The following is a 21260-nucleotide window of genomic DNA, read 5'->3' as shown; positions in this document are numbered from 1 at the left end:
TGGGTTCCAAATCCAATTAAGATCCAAACCCATTTAAGAGTCCAAAACAAACCTATAACTATATCCAAACTCCATTACCAAAATCTAGATCCACATTAACACTAAATTGTATTTAAAATTCTAAATGTAAATTAAATCCAAATTAACTTTGAATCTAAATCAAATTTCAAATCTTACTTTAATTATGATTCAATTTAATGTGTAAATTTCAAATTTCAAGTTGACATTAAATAAAATCCCAATTTCACTCAAATTAAATTTTAAAATTTCATTTTTTGTTATTTAATAATTTCTAAAAAATCACAGGTATTACACACACCATCCTGATAAACAAATCTAAGAACCTGCTAACCATGAGAACACCATCATTGACTACAATCCTTCTGAAAATCAACTGGCAGAACCCATTCTAAGATGCTCTTTAAGAGAACGTCAACCATCAATGCTATTGAAGGATTTTTATTGCTCCATTGCTTATTCACCTACGTCAATGTCATCTTCAAGGCCAAGCTCTTCCAAAGGTACTCACTTCCCTCTTCAAAATTTTGTCTAATTTGATAAATTTTCACCTTCGCATTTAGCGTTTCTTATTGTCATATCCACCACACCTGAGTCCACTTTCTTTAGTCAAGTTGTCAAAGAAGCATGTTAGCATGATGTCATGGCTACAAAAATTCGTGCATTGGATGAAAATAATACATGAACTCTAATCACCTTACCTAAATGTGTTAAACCCATTAAGTGCAAATGGATTTATAAGGTGAAGTATAAGACACACGACTCCATTTAGAGGTATAAAACATGCCTTGTTGCTAAGGGATTCTCACAATAAGAAGGCATAGATTATCGCAAGACATTTGCTCCTGTAGCCAAACATATTACAGTTTTATGCATGTTTGCCATTGTTGCAGTTCAAAATTGGTCTCTCCATCAGATGGATGTTCATAATGCATCTTTTCATGAAGATCTCCACAAAGAAGTGTATATGTCATTACCACCCAAATTTTTCTCGTAAGGGGGAGTCATCCCTTGTGTGCAAACCAAACAAGTCTTTGTATGGACTTAAGCAAGCCCTGAGAAACTAGTTTGCTAAATTTGCTTGCGCCTTAATTAAATATGGGTTTCTTTAATCAAAGGCCAATTACTCTATGTTCACATACAAGCAAAGCAACAAGCTTTTGGCCATCTTAGTATACGTTGATGATCTCGTTATTGTCGAGAATAATGAGTATGTTATTACTCATTTCAAGAACTACTTGAGTCTCAAATTTCATATGAAGAATTTGAGAGTTCTCAAGTATTTTCTTGGAATTGAAGTTGCCCTATCCAAAGAAGACTTATATTTGTCTCAAAAGAAATACACTCTAGAAATTATTAATGAAATAAGGCTTTTGGGTGCCAAACCAGCTGAATTTCCTATGAAGCAAAGATTAAATCCAAGTGTCTTAGATGAAGACCTTATAGAAAATCCAACTATGTATCGATGTCTTGTTGGACAATTGATATATTTAACCATCACTAGACTAGATATATTATTTGCAGTTCATGCAAACACCCAGATGTCCTCACATGGCGGTCGCCTTGAGAGTGGTGCATTATCTCAAGAAAAAATTGTGTCAAGGTATTCTTATGAACTCGTCTTCATCACTGTAGCTAAAAGCATTTTGTGACTCGGACTGGGTAGTCTGTTCAGATACTTGGTGATCCATATCTGAATATTGCATATTTTTGGGTCATAGTCCTATCTCATGGAAGTGCAATGGCGAATGCAGCTTATGCTAATGCGGTTGAAATTCTTATTATCTGACTTGCAAGTTAAACTCTCACAACCCATTATTTTATATTGTTATAATCAAGCTCATATAGCCGCAAACATGATTTATCATGAGCGTACAAAGCATATTGACATTGACTGCCACCTTATTCTAGAAAAGATTGCAAGATTGCAGCAGGGGTTCTTCACACTGCATATGTGGGTTCCAAAAATTGGATAGCTGACCTATTCACCAAGGCTCTGGCCAAGGATCAATTCTTAAGTCTTCTATCCAGACGGGGTGTTTCTGACTTACACTTTCCAATCTGAGGGGGTGTTACGATTCATTATAGTGTTCACATGCATTATCGTGTTCACGGTATCGCAAACACGTTTGGCAAGAGAGAACACATTTGACGGTTATGGTTATCATGTTCACGTTATCGTGAACACGTTTGGCAAGAGAGATGCATTTGGCAAGCCTCATTTGTTTTTTTTTTATGTTGTGAATTTCTTTATTCTTTCTTTTTGAAGATTTTTTTTTTATTCTTTCTCATCCCATAAATCATGGGAAACAGGAAAGTTATGCTGTCTTCCTCATCCAGTTTACACCATTACCATCTGATCACTTGGTTACGTTAATCACAACCTGATTACCTGCAGTATGCCCCTGTTACCCTGCAGATTGGCCCTGCCTCTATGTGGACACTTCCTAGGGTTGTCAACTGGCATGGTTTACCCGGACCGGACCCAAACCAAACCTTATAGGGTCCGGGTATGGTGATAAATAAGAAGACGTGATTAAGACCCCAGTTCAGACCCAAAGGTCCAATTAATACATGAACTCGAGTATAGTTTGTGAAATTTTATACCATACAGGAGAGGACCCGACCCAAGTTCCAATTAAGACCCATAATTTTTTAATGTAAAAATGATAAAAAATATGGTTTTATCGGGGTTGGTTCATGTAGTTCTTATCGGTCCGGGTATAGTTTTTCTTATAGTAGACCCAATTAGACCTGGGTCTGGACCTGATACCATACCCAAAAATCTGATCCAAGTCTGGTTTCACCTGGGTCCGAACCAAACCCGACCCGATGACACCCTAACATATCCCTGAGTTCTCTGCTGATCCTGCTGTGAACAAAAAAAAAACCAAAGTTATTTATCAAAAAAACACAATACAAGTGTCAATTCCTAGCAAATGGTTTACGCCCAACACACCTGTAGGATCTGATTTGTAAAAACAGTGCCAGAAATGTCCATTTCGTGTGCAGGCAACATAATGTGAATACTATAATTCTAATTAGCCTATGTATGCATAGCTTCTCAAAACCTCAGGAGCATGAAATAGTACATCTTTTTTGTGCTTCTACAACTTAATGAGAAGCCCACTTTCCCAACATAAAATCATGCTTTTTGTTGACGTTGAAAATGCAGTTTTCATGTTAAAAGTTTATATTTAATTTTTATAAATTAATATTTTTTTACAAAAGCTACATATGACGAGTATTTTTGGGTGCTTCGTACTTGCTTATGTTGTTGTCTTTTTACCTACATGCCCTTGTGTCTTATAATGTTTCTTGCTTCACATATCAAGGTCACACACGCTATATATATATATATATATATATATATATATATATATATATATATATATATATATATATATATATATATATATATAGAGAGAGAGAGAGAGAGAGAGAGAGAGAGAGCTGAATATATTAGGCCCCATTTTTTGCTCTGTCCTATAGGTTTTAAGTGTTTTATGACAGATCTGAACCGTTAGATGGGTTTAGCATGATTGATTTAGTGAGAATTGACTCTTGAATCATGTTTTTTTTATGAAAAAACATGTTTTTATGAGCTGAGAAAAGATGATACCTTCATAGCCATTGCTTTTGGATCATCAGAAAAACCTGTATACAGGTCAGATTCTGGCGATCCAAAAGCTGGTTCCCACTAAACAAAACTTATAGATCACATCTAAGGTGTTAGACGTGAGAAAAAATACTTAAAACTATGATTTTTGAAGGAGCATACAAAAAAGGAGGCCTAAGGAAAGTATTATACTCTCTCTCTCACACACACACACACACATATATATATATATATATATATATATATATATATATATATATATATATATATATATATATATATATAACAAATTTTACTACTAATAAATATAAGGAACTAATGAGTTAGAAATCATATGCGCAAGTTGTATTGACTCAATCTAACCACAAAGGTGATGAATTGTTTGCTAAAGATCAAACATTGGATCATGTTTTTCTGATGTAAATTTTGGCACATTATGAGCCATTGATTTTTGGACCCTTTTAAAAACCTAATTACTTGTCATAATCACATAATTCAAAACAAGTTTTCTACTAAGAAACCTTGTAGATCACATCCGCAACATTTGATCTACAAAAGTTTGAATTTTTTTGAAGAAAATAGTGATTTCAACTCATTAGTTCATTTCCTTTATGAGTAGCCCATATATATATATATATATATATATATATATATATATATATATATATATATATATATATAGAGAGAGAGAGAGAGAGAGAGAGAGTAGTTGCTTGAACATTAGGTGCTTGCTATACATGCTTGATGAGTTTTTCTGCTCTTCTGGTGTTTTTTTCTTCCGAGAAATCCACACCTGGATCATGTGTTTTCGATGGAAAAAAATGATATTTGGAACCTCAAAAATTTACAAAGATTTTAGACCATTGATTTTTTGAACCTTATAAAAACCCACCAATGCATTAGAATCGAACACTTCAAGAGTTGATCCCTATAAAATCAAGTACATAGATCACATATGCACGTCATAATTTACAAATAAAACAAAAACAACCTAAAAAATCCATCAAACACGTATCACAAGCACCTAATGTTTAAGCACCTACACTCCATCATATATACAATAGGACATGGTTTTGCTTACCAAATGTGACCAGGAGTAGGATTTGGTTGAATATCAATAAAATATGATGTGTTGACATCCCTATCTCTCTCATAAGATCTCTATATCATAGTTTCTGGAGACAAGTACGGGTAGGGCTGCCAGACGAACTGAGCTACTCATTGTTCTGCTCGGTGTTGCTCGTCCGATTGGTTCGTCATCAGCTCATTTAACTGGCGAGCAGATCACAAGCTCGCCCAACAAGAATAGTGAGTTGAGTACGAACAAGGAGCATTTGTCTCGGCTTGGCTCATATAGGCTCATCAATTAGAAGAGTCATTAACGAGATGTTCAGCTCATATAAAGCTCACAAACTCGTCAAGGTTTGCAAGCTCACTTAAGCTTATAAGCTCGTATTTGAGATTGTTTAGACTTGCTCATTTCCACTCATGTGTGTGTAATATTTATTTGCTTATTCAAATATCTAGTTATGACATAACATATTCAATGGCCAATAATTCAACAATAGTATTTAAAATGATATAACAATTTGTATTTAACAAAATAAAATGGTATATAATTCAAAATTTAAAAGTTAAATGACAAATCATTTAAAATATGAAATTTGAATTGACAATAATTCATGTTTCAAAATATGCAATGGTAAATAGTTCAAATTTGTAAATGTAAAATGGAAAATAATTCAAAATTTGATGTTTAATATGAAAAATTAAAATGTTGTAATTTAAAATGGCAATAATTCAAAAATTGAAATCTTAATTGGAAAGTCATTCAAAATGGAAAAAGGTTCAAACTTTAAAAAATGAAAGCAAAAATAATTCAAAATGGAAAATTTAAGATAGCATATAATTTGATTTTTTAAATTAAAAATGACAAAAAATTAAATAATTCAAATTTCAAATAGTTTAATTTGAAATTTAGAATGGCAAATAATTAAGACTTTTTATTAGACAAGTTGAGGGACCTCAATAAGGTTCGGACTTTAGACACTTTAGGAATCATAGTGTGACCAAATCATCTGGAAATCTAATTCAACCAAAAAATAATTTAACATCAAGAATTTAAAATTACAAATAATTCAACTTTCTAATTTAAAATGACATATAATTTAAATTTGAAAATTAAAAGGCAAATAATTCAATATCTAAAATTTAGAATGAGAAATATTTTTAAATTATAATTTTAAATGGAAACTAATTCATTATTCAAAATTCAAATGTTAAATAATTAAAAGTTTACATAAAACAAATCAATCAAAATATTGGATTTTAAATGACAAGTAACTAATTATTTTGAATTAAAAATGGCATATAATTAAACATTCAGATGTTAAGAAGGCATATAATTTAAAGGGTTAATATTTGATGCTATTGAAGTCATGAAACTATTGAGTATAAATCGCCTTCTTATATTTTTCAGATTTTGTTTTGTAGATTGGGCCTTATGAATGTGTTCTACAAGGTTTGTTTAGTAGAAAGCGAGTTTTGCATAATGTAATTGTCACATGTAAGCAGGTTTTTAAGGGCTTCAAAAATCAATGGCCTACAATGCACTAAAAACCTATGACTCAAAATCATATTTTTATATCAAATAACTTGATCCAAGTTTTGATCGTTAGCAAACAACTATGCTAAATACGTCTATGTAGTTAGAGCAAGTCAATAAAGCTTAAACTCATGAGATAATAACACCAAATGTTAACCATAATCAAATTTTAAAAATAAAAAAATGAAATTTAAATTTTGAAAAATTAAATAGAAAATAATTTTTGAAATTTACAATGAAAAATAATTCAAGATGTGAAATTCAAAATGATAGAGTTACATGCATGTTCAGTTTGCATGAAAGGAATTTTTATGTATATATGTGTGTGTTTCCTGCTTATATTAGGATGGTGCACATGGTGCTGATCTTTGTTGTTTTTTGGACATCAAATCCTGAGGATGTATTTAACATGGTCTATTGCAAGGAATCAACTCTTGAATCATGTATTTTTATGAAAACTACGATTTTATAAGCCTTGAAATGTGTATAATTTAATTGCAAATCATTCAAAATTATAAAACTGAAAAATTTAAAACATAAAATAGCATATAAATAATAAATTGAAAATTAAAATGGCAATCAATCAAATTTTGAAAATGGAAATGACAAACCAATCTAAATTTGAAAATTAAAATAGCAAATATTTCAAATATGAAGTTTAAGATAACAAATTATTCAAAATTTCAATTTAAAATGAAAATAATTTAAAATTATAAATGAAAAACAAGTTAAAATTTAAAATAACAAATAATTCAACATAATTTTCGATGCATCTTGGCTTTCACGCTTTGGTGGGTCGTTCAGGGATAACAAAAAAATATATATATATAATGACAGGGTGCCAACGGAGCACCTACTCCCACCTAATAGAAGTTTTAGATTTTCATATTTCTTGAACTCTTTTTTTATCAGACCTTTAGAAAACAAATTCTTGATCATGTAATTATAACATAAATGTGGGTATTTTAAGACCTTTAAAATTCAATGACCCACAATGTATCAAAATTCCATGACTTAAAAAATCCTAGTTTTATGTGGGAGAAGGTGCTATTATTACTCTATCTATCTATCTATCTATCTATCTATCTATCTATCTATATATATATATATATATATATATATATATATATATATATATATATATATATATATATTAGTGTGTATTGTCAAACATCCAAAATGTCTAACGCTATATCAGACTAATTTGCATTGTTGATCACCAAAGCGATCAGTGGTGCAAATATTTTTTGGCGAAAAATGATTTTTAGTAAAGACATGAGCAGAAACCAAGTCTTTAATTACTAGTGGTCTAGAATCGATGTAAAAAGATTTGTTTTTGATTTTTTTTTATGCACGGATTTCGGCTATGCGTTCGACCTCGTCTGATGCCACGGGTGCCTGACAATACACTATATATATATATATATATATATATATATATATATATATATATAGAGAGAGAGAGAGAGAGAGAGAGAGAGAGAGAGAGCATAGGTGTTTGCAGTACATGTTTAATGTGTTTTTCTTCTCTTTGGATATTTTTTTTATCCCATAAATGTGTTGGGCATGGTCGATTTATGAGGAATCCACACCTAGATCATGCATTTTCGATGAAAAAATGATATTTGCATCCTCAAAAATTTACAAAAATTTTGGACCGTTGGTTTTTTGAACCTTATAAAAACCACCCATGTGTTGAGATCAACTACTTCAAGAGCTGATCCCTATAAAATCAAGTACATAGATTGCATCTGTACGGTTAAAATTTAAAAATAAAACAAAGAAACCTTAAAAACCCAGCAAGCACCTAATATTCAAACACTTAAGCTTTACTCACACACATATATATATATATATTTATAGTATAGTTGGTGATAGCTGCCCACCAGTTGTCTAGCTTACCGTCAGCTTATTGGGATTGGTGTCGCCATGTTTTTCTTAAAATCTGATTATGTGATCCACAATGCTTGATTTTATAAGAATAAACTCTTGCATCATCCGATCAGGCAGATTTTTATAAGATTTGAAAATCTTATAAAACATGATTATCCTTCTAAAAACACATATACAGGCCTTTCCAAATGTTATGAACTTTTGTCCACCTGCCCTTATATTTTAGGAACTTGAAAGTGATTTACACATACCAGCCCCAAAGGGGTTTGACATAGTGAGATGGGGCCTAGACTGCTAGGTAGGCAGTCTATGTTCAAATTTCATGGGCATTACCCTTGCTCAAGCCAAAGTGTGGCGACTCCTTGGGGGCAAGGGGTAAGCCCTCAGGACATCGAGCGTATGGCAGGCTTACTCAACACGGCTACGTCTACGATTTTGGGGATGGTTTCTTCGTGTAAATATCAAAAAGAAAAGTAATTGAAACATTTTAGACCAAGGTCCCAAACAGATTTACCTATATTTAAATTTTGCAAAAAAATTTGGCTAATGTTGGTCAGATTCAACAAAAAATTGTTTAGGGTAACGCGACCAATTTTCCACAAGAAAATCAATGGGTAAATTTTTTTTCTTACTGGATCTTATATTATAGTCCTTTTTTTAACCGAATTCAAAACTTTACAGTGAGACCTGGGCAAAGATATAGGTCTAAACTTGAACAAAGATATAAAAATCAAATCCAAAACCGGATCTAACTCATATGTGTCTTAGATAGTTAAACAATATATTCGTGCTTCAATAGTTAGCCAATGGGTGTCAACAAGTTAGATTAGATAGGTTCAGATGGATCCAGGTCCAGACCGAGCAGCAGCACCACAAAGTCAAATACGGGTCTAGACCCACATAGATCCAGTGAAGGTCAGACCTGTTGACACCTCTAGCTAGATCAATAGTAAATATATTAATGAATTAAAAAAGATTAGGGTATAAGAATAGTTTTTGCATTTTAAAATATCTGACTTAGGTTAATTGGGTGAAGGTAAGGGTAGGTTAGACCAGGTTTTTATTTGACCAATGTCAGGAAAAATTGAGGTTCATAGTAGAAATTTCAGAAAGTTTGGTACTTGACATGAAATTTCAGATAAAAAGTATCAGGAAATTTCCTATTAAATTTCAGATGGTGTGTACATTGGGAGCACCGACAGATATAAAGATAACAAGGAACTCGTGATTCGCGGTGCGATGAAATGAAATGACAAGCATGCACAACAACAAAATGAAAAGTAATACTAATGGAAGTCTCATTTGATAATTTATTATCCTCTGTAACCGGTTTATTGGTCTCATTGGGGTTTGGGAATTGAGAACCACACATCAGGAAGCCATCGGGCCGAGTTTAGTTCGGATATTCAAATGGTTGATTACCAATTTACCGTTTAGTTGGACCCGTATCCCATCATGATTCAGTTACTTATCTGGAACAGGTAAGTCCATCCTGGTCTGATATCGGGTCAGATCACGGTTTTGAGTTTTTCCCAGTTAAAACTTTTAACCACGAGAGAGTTAAAAACTGAGATAAAAGCATGAGCTTAATTAAAATAACCTGAATCTCATTAATTAAGTTTAAGGAGGATCGATGAGCTAGACTAGATTGTTATGAGACTCTGGATTCCTCCTTTAACTTAAGTCGTAAAGGAACTAGTTATAGGTCGTATATCATCGCTTATCTACGGATTTGTCACCTACACTACACTCCACAGACATATGAGATTGATGGCTTACTCGTAATATAGATGTTACAACGAGGGCAATTGCTCAACATAACAGCAAAACTAGTGGCGCACATTTGGCATTACCGCGGTTCCTCTGCTGACACACTCGGAGAGAGAGAGAGGAACATAATAAGTCGGGGTGGGGGCACTGGTCGGCCAACTTTTGCTTCACTTGCTGTTCTTTTCTTTTCTTTTCCCACTCTGATTATATAAACAAGCAAGCGAGAAAATAAGCAGAGGCCTGAGAGAGGGAGATGGGCGAGGGGAAAGCGTCGAGCCTGGTGGTGATCCTCGTCGTCATACTCAGCCTCGTAGCTTTCGGCTTCGCCATCGCAGCTGAGAGAAGGCGGAGCGTCGTGAGTAGTCCTTTTCCCTCCCTCCCTCTCTCTCATATGCTTAGCGCCGCACACTTGATTTGTTTCATTTTTATGTGCATCTTGTCCTGCTGTTTGGGGTTTTGCCAGATAGTGGTGTGTGTTGTTTCCTTCTATGGTTTCTTTGGTGTCTTTTTATGCTTTTCGATCTTTTGTTTTTCTCGATCGATCTTAAAAGCGAGAGTGAAAACCTGTAAGCCAAGATCAGTTTTTTCTACAGCTAGTTTGCTTGAATCTTGAAAGTTCTACCACTTTTACTTGGGTCGGACGGATTGCCTGCGTTTCTTCTCTGTGAGTGTGAGATGGGTCACATTTTCAAATTCTGAGGAAATAAATTGACGGGGAAAATTGTTGAACAGCCCAAACCTTTGCGGGTTACTCCCTCCATAATCCGCTATCAAGGTGCCAAACCTTCCCATCGATGCAATCTGAAATTGCTTACTTCTGCTCTTCTACTACATTGGGCGTGATTAATGGTGGTTCTGATGGAACTTTTGTTCCCAAATGTTGCTTCAGAGCACCAAGTTCCTCTTTATCTGTACACTATTTTAAGATGCTTGTGTTCACAACTGGATGGCGTGAACTGGAGTTTCAATTTCAAATCATGGATTATGGGCTTGAAGTGGTTTAACATTAACTTCCTATTTGTAGAAAACTGCTTTCAAGGCCTTGTGAATGGTTTTGGGAAGCTGGCCTATCCATCACTTTGTTTCAGAAGCAGAAAGATGGGATGGGATGGGATGGGATGGTATGCTTCTATACATCTATAAGCTGGATGTGGAAATATTTAAGCTTTAACCCTTCATTGTTAGGTTTTCTACATGGGATGCATTAAGCACCAGTATGGTTTGTGTTTGAAGAAATTTACGTGATTGCCTTTCATAGTTCTTTTTAGTTTCTAGTGGGATAGAGACATTTTTGTAGGACTACTTTTTTTCGCCATGCTGCTATGATATTGGGGGCTGCTGCTTTACGGTGCCCTAAGGGTCTGTTTCGGAACTGGTATCTGGGATGGGAGCTTATGCATTTAGCAAGTATTCAGTCTGTAGAGTTAGCTGGCCCCACTAGAGGTGGGTGATCCAATAGGAAAGGTGAGGATAAGAGATCTCCTCCCACCTCACGTCACTCTCTATTTCCCTATTGTGAAGGGAGAAGATAAAGGAAAGAGACCACGTTGGCTCTCTTGGTGAGTGCATTGGCAAGAGAAAAAAAATGAGAGAGAGAGAGAGAAGGGCGGTCACGTCTTCAAGCTTCGTTGGTACTTTTCTTTGTGGTTTTTAATCTTGGTTTTGATTCTTGACCGAGATATGTATGTTTCTCATGTTGCTCTCTAAGGAAGAAGTTGATGTACTTGTTAACTGATTGATTGCATAGTGGATCGGATTTGTCCCATGTGTTTTCTCTCAACTTGAGGGTTTTTTGCGTAAATCTTGGCGTGCCTTCTTTCTTTGTGATTCTTGTTTTGCTTTTATGTTCTTGCCTCTATTTTTCTGATGCTTGTGTGTAGGGATGCACACGAGCCGGGTTCGAGCCGAGCTTGGGCTGGCTCGGCTCGGCTTGACCAGAAAATCTGATTGTTCAAGCTCGGCTTGAGCTCGAACCGAGCTTGAACAACCATGGCTCTGGATCGGCTCGAGTCAAGCTCGAGCAAAGCTTGTCTTGGCTCGAGCTGAACACCTTTATTTTAAAAAGGTTTTAAAACTTTTTGAAGGTCGAGTCAAAATCTTTTTGAAAGGGAGGAAGATGGTGGGATTTGAACCCAGACCACTTCCAAAAACAAAACAATGGCTTACCCGTTAAGGTGAGACCTCTCTTTGTGACTATATTATGAACAATATATATATATATATATAATCTAATTTTTTATATAACTATGCGAGATGAGCTTAATCGGGCTTACCAAGCTTATCCGAGCTGAACTGCTTGTTCAAGCTCGGCTCATTTACGTGTATCGAGCCTGAACCCTTGTTCAAGCGTGACTCATTTATTTTTTAGAATGAGTTCGAGCCGAGCTTAATCGAGCTTACCAAGCTTATCTGTGCTGAAGTGCTTGTTCAAGCTCGGCTCGTTTACATGTAACGAGCCTGAACCCTTGTTCAAGTGCAACTCATTTATTTTTTCGGTTGAGTTCGAGCCGAGCTAGCTCGGGCTCGACCCGTTTAAGCTCAGCTTGATGTTCATCCCTACTTGTGTGATTGTCATATTCATATTCGGGCTTGCTCACGTGAATGGGTAGTGTGTCCTATAGCACGGTGGTATCAAAGCTAGAGTTAGGAGATTATAGATCCGACGGTTGGGAGGATGATCTATCTTAACAGAGATAATTGGGTGATTTGGATGACAAAGATGGAAGACATTCTTTATTGTAAGGATCTGTACCTATTAAGGGGATTGAGAAGCCAGAGGATAAAACAGATGATGATTGAAATCTGTTAGATTAGAAGGCTCTTGTCCCTATCTGGTTGGATGACAGTTTATCCTATCATGTGTCAACATAAACGACTGTAAAATGATTCTGAGAGAAGTTACATGATCTCTATGTGAGAAAGACGACTGGGAACAATGCCTTCTTAATTCAGTAGTTGGTGAATCTTAAACTTAAAGAGGGGAGTCTTGATGATGAGTTGGAGGCTCTCTTGTTACTCAGCTCTTTGCCAAATAGCGGGGAGACCCTTATAGTCTCCTTGAGTAATTCTGCCCCTAATGGTGTGCTTACCACGAAGCATGTGACCAGCAGTCTCTTGAATAATAAAACAAGGAGAAAGTCTTTGGGTGTCTCTAGTTCACAGATCTTAGTATCAAAAGACTGTGGCAAATCCAAGAATAGAGAAAAGGGTCGTTGAAAGTTCAAATTAAGGTCAAAATCCAGATCTCAGATTATTAGTAAATGCTATCATTGTGGTATTGCTGGCTACAAGAAAGTTGACTGCAGAAAGTTTAAAGAACAAAAACAAAAGAAAAAACTGGTGGCAATGAAAAAAATAAAGAAACCATAATAGTGGTGTCAGATGAAAAAGTGATGGTTCTTTTGTCGAGTGGTGGAAATTGTCTCAGAATGGAGAAGGGTGGCACACTTTGGATCTTGGACTCATGAGCATTCTATCATGCTACACCTTGTAGGGGCTATGGTGTTGTGCATATGGGTAACAAGGATACCTTGAAGATTATATGGATAGGAGAGTGTGGCAACCAACATGGGTGCCATTTTGTTTTCAAGGATGTGAGACATGTACCAGTTTTGAGGATGAATCTAATTTCATCTTTGAGATTAGATGAAGATGGCTATAGCATTACTTTCATTTAGGCTTGTTAAAAATTGACAAAAGGCTTGAGGCAACAAGTATGGCACACTTTATGGTATGAAGACACAAATCAGCAATAGTGAGGTGAACGCTATGGCTAATGGTACTTTGTTAGATTTATGACAGATGATTAGGACACAAGCGAGAAGGGGGATGAATTCCCCTTCTTGAGGTGAAAGGCATGCTTTTGAATCCATGCGATCATTGACTACTTGGTAAGCAACATAGAGTTTCTTTTCATAGGAATTGCCTCAAAAGAGCTGTTGATATTTTAGACCTTGTTTATTCTGATGTATGTGGTCCCATTACTGTGAAATCCAAGGGTGGTGCTTCTTATTTTATTACTTTCATAGATGATGCATCTAGAAAAGTAAGAGTGAAGTTAGCAATATTTTTAAAGCTTTTCATGTTGTTGTTGAGCGTGAAATAAGGAAGCAACGGTTGCACACAGACAATGGTGGTGAATATAGGGCCTGATCATTGAAGAAATATTGCATGAAACATGGTATCTGACATGAGAAGACTGTTCCCTACACTCTACAACATAATGGAGTTGCAAAGAGGATGAACATGACAATTGTGGAGAGAATAAGGAGTATGCTCTCTAGTTCCAAGTTGCCAAAGTCATTTTGGGTTGAAGCCATGTGGACAACAATGTACCTGATCAATTGGTCTCCTTCCATGCCATTAGAGGGAGATATTCCTTGGAGGGTTTGGACAGGAAAGGATGAGTCATATATCATCTCCGTGTTTTTTTTGGAAGGCATTCATGCATGTACCTAAAGAGTTGAGATTTAAACTAGATGATAAAACAATGTCACATGTTTATTGGCTCAGATGAGGAGTTTGGCTATAAGCTTTGGGATCCCAAGATAGACACTATGCACAAAAGTCATGATGTGGTGTTTAGAGTGGATGAGACAATTGAAGACTTTAAGAAGTCTGAAAATCCTAAAGAAATTGCATGTAATATCTCTTTGCATCCAGTAGAGCAACATCCAGTGCCACAACCACAAGAAGTTGAAGAACATGCTGAGGAAGAAGGGATTGAACAAGAGGAACAACTAGATAACTTTCCCATTGATGATCAAGTTGATCATGGATATGAGTTGGACGGGGAGCATACCCTTCATGTGGAGCCATTTGAGGATCAATATATGAGAGGTAAAAGAGGTTGTATTCCTTCTACTAGTTACTCTTCTAATGAATATATTATGCTTACTGATAGTGGTGAACCAGAAAGTTTTGCATATATGTAGGTTGACACGCATAAGAATGAGTGAGATGGATTCTTTACATAAGAATCATACTTATGACTTGGTGGAGTTACCAAAAGGTAAAAACTTATTACAAAACAAGTGGGTTTATAAGCTAAAGAGTGAAGGTCAAGGGAAAATGAGGTACAGTGCTAGATTAGTGGTGAAGGCTACACATAGAAGAAATGTATTGATTTTGATGGGATCTTTTCTCCTCTTGTTAAGATGTCATCAGTTCGCGTGATATTGGGCTTGGTTGCAAGCCTTGACTTAGAGCTAGAGCAGCTAGATGTTAAGACAACATTCCTTCATAGCGACTTGGAGGAAGGAATCTACATGGCTCAACCAAAAGGTTTTACAACTACAGGGAAAGAACTCTTGGTTTGCATACTGAAGAAAAGTTTGTATGAGTTGAAACAGGCCCCGTGATAGTGGTACAAGAAGTTTGATTCGTTTACGATGGGTCATGGGTACCAAAGATCAACAGCAAATCATTGTGTCTAAATTTTTTTTTACGGTAGTTTTATTATTCTTTTGTTATATATAAATGCTATGTTGATTATTGTGCAGGATATTCATATGATTGACAATCTAAAAGAAGACATGAGCAAGTTCTTTGACATGAAGTATTTGGGGCAACACAACAAATACTGAGCATGAGAATCACTCTTGATAGGAAGGCCAAAAAGTTGTGGTTGTCTCAAGAAAAATATGTTGAAAGGGTGCTTGATAAATTCAACATGAAAGATGCCAAGCCAGTTGGAACCCCACTTGCAGGTCACTTCAAGCTAAGCAGTGAGCAGTGTCCATCTAGTACGGATGAGCAAATAAGCATGTTGCAGGTTTCATATGCCTCAGCAGTAGGAATACATGCCATGGTATGCACACACCCGGATTTGTTTTATGCATTTGGTGTGGTTAGCATGTGTTTGTCTAATCCAGGTAGAGAGCATTGAGCTGCAATGAAGTGGGTCCTTAGTTATCTAAGGGGTGTTTTAAATTATTGCTTGTGTTTTGGAGGCTCCAAGTCAAAGATAGTGGAATATACAGACAGATATGGCAGGAGATGTGGATTACAGGAAGTTTGTTTATGGTTATATTTTTACTTTTGCAAGGGGAGCTGTGTTATGGCAGTATAAATTGCAAATTGTGTTGCATTGTCAACAATAGAAGCTGAGTACATTGCAGTGATAGAATCATGCAAAGAGATGTTGTAGATGAAGTTTTTACAAGACACAGGCCTTAACCATAAAACTTGTGTGATTCATAGTGATAGCCAGAGTGCTCTGGAAAAGATTTATTGAGGAAGAATCCTTTAGATATGATGACTAAAGCCCTACCAAAGGAGAAGCATGACAGCTGCATGAGTTTGGTGGGGATGACTGCTTTGAGCAGTTTGGTGTTGGGCACGACCTACTAGCATGGCAAAGTCCCTCTCGTGTGGCCAAAGGGGGAAATTGTTGGTTTAGCTGGCCCCACTAGAGGTGGGTGACCCAATAGGAAAGGTGGGGAGGAGGGCTCTCCTCCCACCTCACGTCACTCTCTCTTTCCCTATTGTGAAGGGAGAAGATAAAGGAAAGACCACGTTGGGTCTCTTGGTGAGTGCATTGGCAAAAGAAAAAAAAAAAGCGAGAGAGAGAGAAGGGGGAAGGGTGATCGCATTTTTGGGCTTCCTTGGTACTTTTCTTTGTGGTTTTTAATCTCGGTTTTGATTCTTGACCGAGATAGGTACGTTCTCGTGTTGCTCTCTAAGAAAGAAGTCAATGTAGTTGATTGATTGATTGCATAGTGGATCAGATTTGCCCTTTGGTTTTTTCCTCACCTTGAGGGGTTTCCACATAAATCTTGGCATGCCTTCTTTCTTTGTGCTTCTTTTTTTGCTTTTATTTGCTTGCCTCTATTTTTCTAGTGCTTGTGTGATTGTCAGATTCATATTTGGGCTTGCTCACGCGAACATGTAGCGTGTCCTACGACATAGTCAGACTACCTTTGTGGTGGATGTTTGGAAACTGGTAGCTAGCATGGGATTATGCATTTAGGAAAGGAAGTGAGACTGTCTCTACTTTGTGTTTGCACCAAATCCTGGATTTGGTAACTACCACCTCCTAAATCCAAGATTTGGCAGCTGCAACTTTTCCAAATGTGTAAACTGCTTCCAAAAAGAATATAGAAGAGCAGCTGTAGACCGTAACAATGATGAGAGGCAACACTATGGAATTCTATTAACAATCGATACCCTACTTAGGGTGTTGATAGATAATGATGAAAATAACACAAAGTTACAGCACGTACCACATGGGATGCCCCATTATAATTGTATTAATGTACATAATTTATGATATCACCATTCATCAATGTTTTTTAACTTGAGTGACCAAAGTGCCCCTGATGTCAAATCTATGTTCTGCTTAATATAACCCCTTCAAGTTATAGATCGTGTTTAAATATGAGCAGCTTGTCATTTAGACATTGTGGCTTTCCCTTGATAAGCCTTTTGTGAACATGCCTGCAAACTAAGGTTCTCAAACCAATAAAATGTGCTTCAGCTTCCTGGGGCTTGAATTCTTTCTCTCATGAAGTGTCAATATATCTGAAAATGCTTAGACCTGTCAGAGCTGATGCTAGTGCAGTTTGCTTCAACTGTATATTTACATATCTTTGCTTATGATACATGGTGGTCTGTCTTGTTGTAAGAGGAACTGCACAATGATAAATTGTATCATATTATTTAATATCTTAATGCTGTGCCAACATAGATATGGAATACTTTATTTTGGGTGGAAGAAGATAGTTGTGTCGATTGATCATTTTAGTGGTGGGTTTGTGTAGATTGATCATCTTAGTGATGGTTTTCTTGGGAACATTTGGGGTGTCTTGTAATGTGTCTGTGTATAGTCATAGGATATTCATGCAAAAAACCATCTCTGACAATTATGTGACACATCTTTTGGCCTGTACTTCAGCTTCTTTTCCAAGATACCAAAATTATTGTTATATATTCCTAGTATGCAGCATCTATGCAAATTGCACAGATGGAGCAGTCACCTCTGAAGATTTAGAAAATTTTACTTCTGCTCTTCAACTGTTGGTGCATAACTTAAATGGCATTTATATGGTTGATTTTGATTGGTTAAAGATGATTGGCTGTTCCTTTTCGCATTGCCTTTCGGATTTTAGGTGATGATATGGAATAAAATCTGTCGTGTACCTAAGGAATTCTTAATTCAGAAAATGGAATGTGAAGTTTCTTAACCATGCTGGAAACATGTGTTAAAACGGCAAAATAGTGACTGCCAAATTCTCATAAGAAACTGAAGTTTTTCATATTTCTTGCATATTTACTCACAAAAATAAAAAATTTAAAAAGGAAAATAAAAAACAAAATTACCTTCATGAAATTAGCCGCAAAAATGTTTCTACTGTGATAACATTGTGATATTTACATTTTAATGAAAATGTCGTGATATTTTGAAAAGATCATGATATTTGAAAATATCACAATACTTTGTTGTTTAAAATGCTGACCTAAAATATCACATATTTTCCTGGCGACATTTTTATTAGTGGTAAAGCTTTGGACATTTTTTTTTCTGAAATTGGTGTCTTGCAATTGATAGATAAGGAGAATTTCCGCTCAGGGATAGTGTTTGCTTCAAATGATATAACATGGATATCTGTTACAGATCACCATGGAAGATCATGGTACGGATTGATAAATGATATAGGTTCATATTGTTTACTTCCACTGGCTTGTGTTGTGAAGCAACCTTTTTCCTTTACAAGAGTTCAATTCTGTAGATTTAAGGCTATAATAGAAAAGTGCATCCTGATAAAATGCTTCCCTGTATTCTTTGCAATTAATTAATCAAAGAAAGTTGGAGGCTTTGTTCCTGGCTTGATTTAATGGGGAAAAATATTCCAGTAAAATATGCATTGCCAACAGTTCGTGTGACTATGCAAATCCCTGAAGGTGCAGGACAAAATAGGGTTTTGATGTCAAAATCACACACAAAATTAATCTGTGGTTAAAATTATATGTTTAATGCCTCTCTTTCTCTCTCTCAGAAATCCCTATTATTTTGTTCACTGCATTCTATCAGGTTTTTGATCTTTGTCACAATCATATGCAGGGTCACATTGTGTCAGGTGAAAACAACTCTACGTACTGTGTTTACAACTCAGATATTGCAACTGGCTATGGAGTGGGTTCTTTTTTGTTTCTTCTCTCTAGCGAATCAGTGCTTATGGGCATCACAAAGTGCATGTGTTTTGGAAGTCCACTAACCCCGGGTGGAAGCCGTGCTTTTGCTATCATATATTTTATATCTTCTTGGTAAGACTTTTCTTTTGGTCAGATGTGAAGATGCTAGTTTGAAATCAATGATTCATTGGCATTTCCCCTGATGTAGTGAAAAGTTTGAGCCTGTGTAGATTGATCCATGTTCTTTGCAGGTTGACTTTCTTGATTGCTGAGGCTTGTCTGATCGCTGGTGCAACACAGAATGCTTACCATACTAAATACAGGCATGTGATTTATGCTGATGGTTGGCCTTGTGAATCTCTGCGCAAGGGAGTATTTGCTGCTGGTGCTGCATTTGTTGTATTCAACATGATTCTCAATGTTTTCTACTACACTAACTTCAGCAAGGCTGTTCGTCGAACCAATCATGCAAAGCCTTCCGTAGGAATGACTGGTGGCTATGCATAAGGAGGCCAAGTTATGTGCAAAAGATTTTTATATTACAAGTTTCCTTCTCTAAAAGGTTTGCAGACGTTGGAAGTAGGTGGAAATTTGGGATTTTGAGAAGCCTGAGAGCATGATGTAGGTACTATTGCATAGAAATATGGGAAGATAATACCTTTGTGTCTTTTTAAGTCAAACTATTGTTTACTGCTATACTGAATTGTTGTCATACTATCCTTCTTATCAAGCATGAAAAAGGAAAAAAAAAACGAGAGAGAGAGAGAGAGAGAGAGAGAGAGAGAGAGAGATTTGCTAAAGATAGACCCCTCTCTAATAAGGGGTTGGGTGGGGCAGTACACTGGGCCCCCTCTCTAATAAGGGTTGGCCCCCACTACATGGCTTCTCCCAGTTGGTCATCTACTCCCCAAACCACTCTTATGACTGTTCTGCCCCCAAGATCTGCTCTCCAAACCTCAACATATATAATAGAGCAATGACTAAGTATAACCCTATCATAAATCGTAAATGTTATAAAATTAGAAGGATGATAGGTGCAAAAAATTCATTACCTTTTTAAAAATAACATTTTTCTCTTGTTTTGCCAATTCTTTAAGAATTTGCTTGCCTCTTTTTTATATAATTAAAAAAAAAACAAATTGTAATTTTTTCGTAGACTAATGAGTTTTGATTTATAATTCCCAATCTCCCTTACAGTAATTGCCATAATGAAATCACAATAAAATAGGAAACCGTTGATAACGCCCCATCTCCGCCCCCCCCCCCCCCCCCCATCCCCCTCTCAATATGGAAACCAAGTATTTCCTTTTTTTTCTAATCTTATACTTGGTTTCATGGGTGGTAACTCTCGTGCCTTCTTTTCCACCACCACCAATGAAAAATCATTAGTGTAAATGAATCCCTCGACTTTACAGACATTCAACAAGCTGATGGGTCTAGGTCTGATGCAGGAGCATAGCAGATCTGATGGGTCTAGGTCTGATGCAGGAGCATAGCAGAAGGATCAGGTGCATAAGGGTCCATTTGGATCCAGTTTAGTTTAAGCTTTTTATTTAGATTTTTTAATTGTGGACCTGACCTCACCCTTGCAAGACACAAATGAAAATTGAGGGGGTGTTTGGTTGCATAGACAAAAAAAAAGTTCTTAAAAAAAAAATGCCAAAGGAAAAGTCAATAAAAAAGGAACATTATTGAAAAAAAATATGTGATAAAGCTTTAAAAAAAAATTAGTGCTTCCTCTATAATCGAAGATGTGAAGTAAGAGATGCCCAAGATTTCTTTCTCACTTTCTTTTCTTTGAGCTTCATGTTAAAAAAAATTATTGTGTCCAACCTTCACTGGTATCCCTTTTGAGTCTCGTGATACATAAAATTGAAAAAAATAATAAAAAATAAACCCATTATCATTTCATCTATTGTCATTGTTATTATCATGCACTTCATTTACCAAAGTTCAATAATTTATGTCATATTTGATTCCTTCAAAGCCTCTGAAAAATGATTGGTTGTTTGAAAAAATTCAATATGGATCAATTTAATGTAAGCTTTGGAATAAGAAAATTAAAGTGCATTACAGAAAAGTCTTAAGACGATCATACCAAGTACGGGGTGATTGTTTTAAACCATATAAAGCACGATTCAATTTGAATACATGATCTGAAAATGATTCATTTTCAAAACTTGGAGGTTGTTTTACATAAACTTCTTCATTTATAAATTCATT

General features: G+C 35.8%; 1 protein-coding gene across 1 annotated transcript; it reads left to right on the top strand.

The window, feature by feature from the left end:
- The first annotated feature begins 10102 nt into the window (after positions 1-10102).
- Positions 10103-19746, top strand: LOC149834174 (uncharacterized). Its single transcript, XM_090010003.1, has 3 exons — positions 10103-10260; positions 18967-19169; positions 19289-19746. The coding sequence occupies exons 1-3, from the start codon at positions 10159-10161 to the stop codon at positions 19542-19544; spliced, it is 561 nt and encodes a 186-aa protein (XP_089866129.1). The 5' UTR covers positions 10103-10158; the 3' UTR covers positions 19545-19746.
- Positions 19747-21260: the final 1514 nt, after the last annotated feature.

This window comes from Nuphar pumila, chromosome 6, assembly GCF_984573655.1.
Source record: "Nuphar pumila chromosome 6, dmNupPumi1.hap1.1, whole genome shotgun sequence".
Classification (NCBI taxonomy): Eukaryota; Viridiplantae; Streptophyta; class Magnoliopsida; order Nymphaeales; family Nymphaeaceae; genus Nuphar; species Nuphar pumila.
This window is presented reverse-complemented; position numbering and strand designations above follow the sequence as displayed.